Consider the following 5,498-nt stretch of genomic DNA (forward strand, 5'->3'; position numbering starts at 1 on the left):
ATATCATTATCCGTAGTCTATAAGCTGATCTGTGAGACACTCAACAAGCTATACTTTAACTCAGGAGCGTAGATGACGTTCTCAAAACTCAGTACTCCATTTACAACTGTTCCTTTTTGAGTGATCTTCCCTCCATCTCCTCCCATGAAGGAAACATAGCCCCCATTAAAATTCTGAATGACGTGCAGTTGGGAGATGTCTCTTGTCAATGTGCCTGGAACAACCGTTATCGACGTACCAAGGTTTGACGACATTCCTCCACAGCTGTTCCTGCACAATGAGCGGGATTATTTAGATTTGGGGACCCAGGTCATTACAAGCTTGGGTCCCAACCGCACACACCAACCACACACTCAACCGCACACTCCAATCGCACACTCAGCCGCACACTCCAACCGCACACTGAGCCGCACACTCAACCGCACACTCTAACCACACACTCCAACCGCACACTCAGCCACACACTCAACCACACACTCTAACCGCACACTCCAGCCGCACACTCTAACCGCACACCTTCAAAGTTCCTTCAAAATTGACACCGAATTGGCTCTGATACCAATTGTAAGTCCCAAAAACTAAGGATCCAAATCAGTGATCAATTAAGGAAAACATCAAATAGAGTGTAGAAGGAGTAGAAGAAGAATTAATCCTAGCATGCACACATCTATATCATATAAATGTCAGGTACACCTTGGGAAAACACCCACATACGTCACTGACGTCTCTTTACAACTGACATAGACACATTCTATTTATAGGACCACTAGCCGCACACGTGTGTACAGCCGCACACACGTGTATGGCCGCACACAGAGTGTGCCGCCGCACACACTCGCTAACATACTACAACCAACATAACAAACCCCAAGACCCTACCAAGACCTATACAAGATGAATGCCTAGCTCAAACCACAAAATTATGACCTAACAAGGAACCACTAATAATCCTTGATCAAAAGCATCAACCACTGGCTGAAAACATATCATCAAACACTCCCTCATCTTGCCTATCCCCCTGCAAAAAATTCCTCAACTACCCAAAAAAAATACAAGAAAAACTTATCCACACCTATAAAATAATAATAATAATAATAATAATAAAGTAGAACCACGCCATATTTATTCTCATCTCTAGAAGAAATCTACCTTTTAATCCCCAAAACACACGACTGGAAACTGTTCAAGTTTGTTCTTTCAACCACCAATAATGAATGAATCAGTAAGAGCCCATTGGTGGCATTCCAAATGGTGGCATAGGCGGCATCCACATTGGTGGTGGTGGTGGAGCAAATCCTCCTCCACCCATACCTGGTGGTGTAGGCAACGCTAGAGGCAGTAATTGAGAATACATGTTCTACAAATCAACCAAACCAAACTATCATCATCATCATCTTAGCAATAAAAACAAATAATAAGAGCAGTGAAACAAAGAAAAAGACATACATGCTGCTTAATGACATCCTGCTCTTCGTTCTCCTTGGCCTTGCTTTCCTTCGCTGCTTCTATCTTTTCCTTGATTAATTCGTCAACTTTCCTCGTATATTCATGGAGAAACTGAAACCATATTAAATTAAAAGTATTAATAAAATTTATGAAATAAAGGACCTAAAACCTTAGAATGATAAAACATACCTGAAGCAGATATGGGAGGGCAAAATCGATCATATTGTTCAACCAGGCTAGCTCAAGAGCAACATTTGCACGGATTAGATCATAACAAACAAACAGACACGAAGCAAAGCATTCCTTCTTTCCCTGCAATGATGCATAACCCCAATTATATTATATTATTATAAAACATTGAATTTACAAATTGGCCCTCAAAAATACCCTCATATTCAACATACAACCCACCACAGTGAATAGGTTTGTACCTGGTCGATGAAATAAAGGAGTAATTCTTCTGCTAACTCACGGTCACCAGATTGTGAGGCTGTCTCCATGGCATCCTTGTAAACCTTGTCTTTCTTAGACAATGCAATTGACTGCTTCCATCTACCAGCCTTCTTGTAGATATATGCAGCCACACGCCTCATCTCAGGAAGCTCGTGTTTCTCAATCTGTAACAATACATATGCATCAATAAATATCATGACATCACAATTCAATTCATTTAATAACAATAATAATAGTACCACAAACAAAGTACCTTCTGCGCAAGGCCAATCTGGTCAAAGTTGTCATGCAAATCAATAGACTCACGTAACCTATCATAGTTTTCCTCCTCCACATATATTTCATTCAATGCCTCATTTACAGCAGGTACATTGTTCCTCTGAACTGCAACCATATATGGTTTCACAAGAGGAAGCTGCCCTGCCTGCAAATGCAATTACCAAAAACAAAATCTCCATTATACATACCTCCATTTATCTTCTTATTACAGAAGTCTGTTTTCACTTCTTTTTCTTATCAAGGCATTGTAATTATAGCAATATACTTCCAAAATAATTCTTGCTAGGACATCATACTTTGCACGATCTACCCAATTATACCATTCAAAAAACTTTGTATTCGGAAGACAACAAACAAATCAATTGAAGTATGTTTCTATTTTTTTCCTTTTTTATAAATGGAATGGGGTATTGCTATATGGACAAACCTTTCGCATAATGTCATCGACACGGGTATGGTCAACATGTAGAGCAAGGACACTGAGAACATCATTGATAAGATCAGGATGCTCTTGCAGGTAAAAGTGAACAGACTTGTAATAAAGCTCAACATTTGCGACTTTAACCGCAATATCTTTAAACTGCATATGATCCCATGCCTCTAGAGAATGATTCATGACAGTGGAGGCAAAATTATCAAACTCGTCATATTGGATGTATAGATATGTAAGTTCCTTCCAATGTTGTTGTTCGTCACAAGCTCGGATGAGCTTTGGAATATTGAGATGGGTTGAGAAGAGTTTCATATGCTCCATAAGCTTCTCGTAATGGTATCTGGCGTAAAGGACACCCAACTCAGTGAAGATGCCCATGTGGGCACGTTCCAACCCTAATAATCTAGTAAAATTAATGTCATCTGTTTTCTTGAAATCCTTCAAAAACAAGAAATTTACCAAACACATAAATATAAAAATATGAGAAATATAGGATTTGTATTTTGTACCTCTATTTCAGAAGCGCTGATTGATTAGTATCATGTAAAAAGGAAACATCTCCAATCACACAAAAAACTGAATCCAAAGTTGTAGAAACATTAAAAATATAAAACTGAATATAGAAAATATTTCTATCAAATACTAACTTTTTTGTTGTGGTCCACAGCAAAACCAATAGCATTACTGAAAGCTTGCAATATAGCCACCAATAAATATATTCTAGTAGCTTTGACATTATAGATAAGCTTTGAGATTCATCCCAAATTGTGTTAAATACCATAATTGCCCTGGACCTTCATGCCTACAGTTATACTCAATGCTTGCTTCCACCTGTACAAATATGAAGAACTCTTGAAGTCAATGAATATAAATTAAACTCCTTATAAGATAAAAACATGTGAAAAAGGAACAAATACATTAGGATGGATACTAATTTCATGGACTACCTCATTCTGGAGGAATTTGGTGAAGAACCTCTTAGCATCAATGTTGTCACCATAGTTTTACTAGTTTCACCACTTTTTTTCTCTCTTTGGCATTTCTACAAACACTTTGTGTATATATTTCTTAAGGATGTTCTGAACCTCTACAACCCAATTGTTAGCATCATTCCAGTCAATTCCTTTCTTAGCAACCTCTCTAACTTCCTTTCTTGGGGGATCCAGCATTCCAACCTTAAAGTAAACAAACAGGAACCCAACATTTTTGCTTTCTGAGACAAACCTGTTACAATCATACATCATACAGACTAAGCTTTTTCCAAGCAGGTCCGAACAATCATAATATAATCACAAAATATGTAAATAAAGAAACAAAGATATACAAATAGAAAAATAAGTATTGTGGTACATGTTCAACCTTAATCACATGTCAATCGGAGTTGAGGGATTTGAGAACTGGAATCGGACCATATTTGAGCTGGTTGACCATATTTCTTCTGACATTTGTTTGCATAATACTTGAAATTCAGAAACCCTAGATGTATAAACCACGCTTCGTAAACCCCATAGGAAAAGATAAGGAACTCAAAATTCATGTGTGTTTGCGAAGGAAAGGGGGGAGAGAGAGAGAGAGAATGAAAGAGTGTTAGAATCGAAGGAAATATCTTTAGAATTAAAGACAAAATTTAGTAAATAACCTACCTGAGCAACTTTGTATGAGTATATGGTATCATCTTCTAGGTTGTTTGCTTTGATTTTTCTTAGATCAAGTTTTTCTCCAAACCCTATTAGTTGTTGGTACCGATTTTAGGGTTTCACATGGAATAATAAAAAGGTGGTGATGGAGAAGATGGTAGGGCGGCAATGGATGGTAAGAATGGTGGTGATGGTCGATTGTGTTGAGGTTGCAGGTGGTGAGATGTAGGTGCGACGGCCATGGTGGTGGTACAAGATAGTGGTGGTTTGTATTATGGAAGGGAACTATAGAGAGAGAGAGAGAGATGATGGTGAGTCTGATGAGGTGAACGTTTCAGTGGAATCAGGTTAGGTGAGCGCTCCTATGGAAGGAGGAGATGCAACAGGCGGGGTTTTTAATTCTTTGGCTATTAAAAAACGAAAATGCGCGCTCATAGTCTAAAATCATAAGCTGACACGATAACACGTCACGCTTTTTAGGATAGGTGTCCTCCGTGTTTTTTTTTTGGTTGGACACTAACTTTAGGGCACCCAAAAAATGTGTGTCCACTATCTTTCAAATTTTGCAAAACTGGCATTTTATTTTTGGGCACGCACAAACGCGCGTCTTCTATCGGTGCGTGTCATTGTTTTTGCGTCATTAAAGGGTTGTTTTCTATGAAAATTTAAGGTTAAAGGTTGGGCGTGAAACATGTTAGTAATTTGGAAAGTATAAGATGGTTGTAAACTCGAGATGATCACTAGTGTATCTAGGAGGTCTTGAGCTACGACTTGTAAATTTATCCCTAAACGGGATGGTTTTTGGCTTTAATACAAAGAAAAGATGGTAGGGTAAAAATCACCAAAGATACGCTTTTGGGTCAAAGAGATATCCTTTGTTAAATTTTAAGCTCAAGGTGGAAACAACCTAGAGCTAAATCGTAGTGTAGAAATAACGTCTCTGAAAGAACACAATTTGTGGTTTGAGCTAGGCATCCTTTTGTATAGATAATTGTGTCATTTTGCAGTGTTTGTGTTTTGTTATGTAATGTGTGCTGCCACACATGTGTTTGGCCGCACTCTCTTGTGCTGGTAAGAGGAGTACTATTTATAGCAACTGAGTTGTGTCAGTCTGTACTTTTTGGCTAGGTGTCAGAACTCTACAGCAGTTGTACTTTTCTCAAGATGTACTTGACATTTACTGAATATAGATGTGTGCATGCTTGATTCCATTTCTTCTTCATCTCAATCTCAATCTAATTGCAATTAAC

General features: G+C 38.2%; 1 protein-coding gene across 1 annotated transcript; it reads right to left on the bottom strand.

Annotated features, from left to right (window-relative positions):
- Positions 1-1,148: 1,148 nt before the first annotated feature.
- Positions 1,149-4,490, bottom strand: LOC145049689 (clathrin heavy chain 1-like). Its single transcript, XM_078998064.1, has 9 exons — positions 4,372-4,490; positions 3,697-3,835; positions 3,168-3,224; positions 2,606-3,049; positions 2,153-2,323; positions 1,878-2,063; positions 1,636-1,758; positions 1,447-1,557; positions 1,149-1,357 (listed from the first exon to the last, which is right to left on the bottom strand). Exons 1-9 carry the CDS (start codon positions 4,488-4,490, stop codon positions 1,220-1,222), a joined length of 1,488 nt encoding a protein of 495 aa, XP_078854190.1. The 3' UTR covers positions 1,149-1,219.
- Between the last annotated feature and the right edge of the window lie 1,008 nt (positions 4,491-5,498).

This window comes from Lactuca serriola, chromosome 5 (genome assembly GCF_051521515.1).
Source record: "Lactuca serriola cultivar US96UC23 chromosome 5, Lser_US96UC23_V15, whole genome shotgun sequence".
Lineage (NCBI taxonomy): Eukaryota > Viridiplantae > Streptophyta > Magnoliopsida > Asterales > Asteraceae > Lactuca > Lactuca serriola.

Excerpts from the sequence above, each read along its gene's own strand:
- LOC145049689 (XM_078998064.1), bottom strand. The coding sequence starts at position 4,490 with ATGGCCGTCGCACCTACATCTCACCACCTGCAACCTCAACACAATCGA. Across the intron at positions 3,225-3,696 it reads CTAACAATTGGGTTGTAGAG|TTTTATATTTTTAATGTTTC; the intron begins GTTCAGAACATC and ends TTCTATATTCAG. Across the intron at positions 1,558-1,635 it reads CCCTCCCATATCTGCTTCAG|TTTCTCCATGAATATACGAG; the intron begins GTATGTTTTATC and ends ATATGGTTTCAG.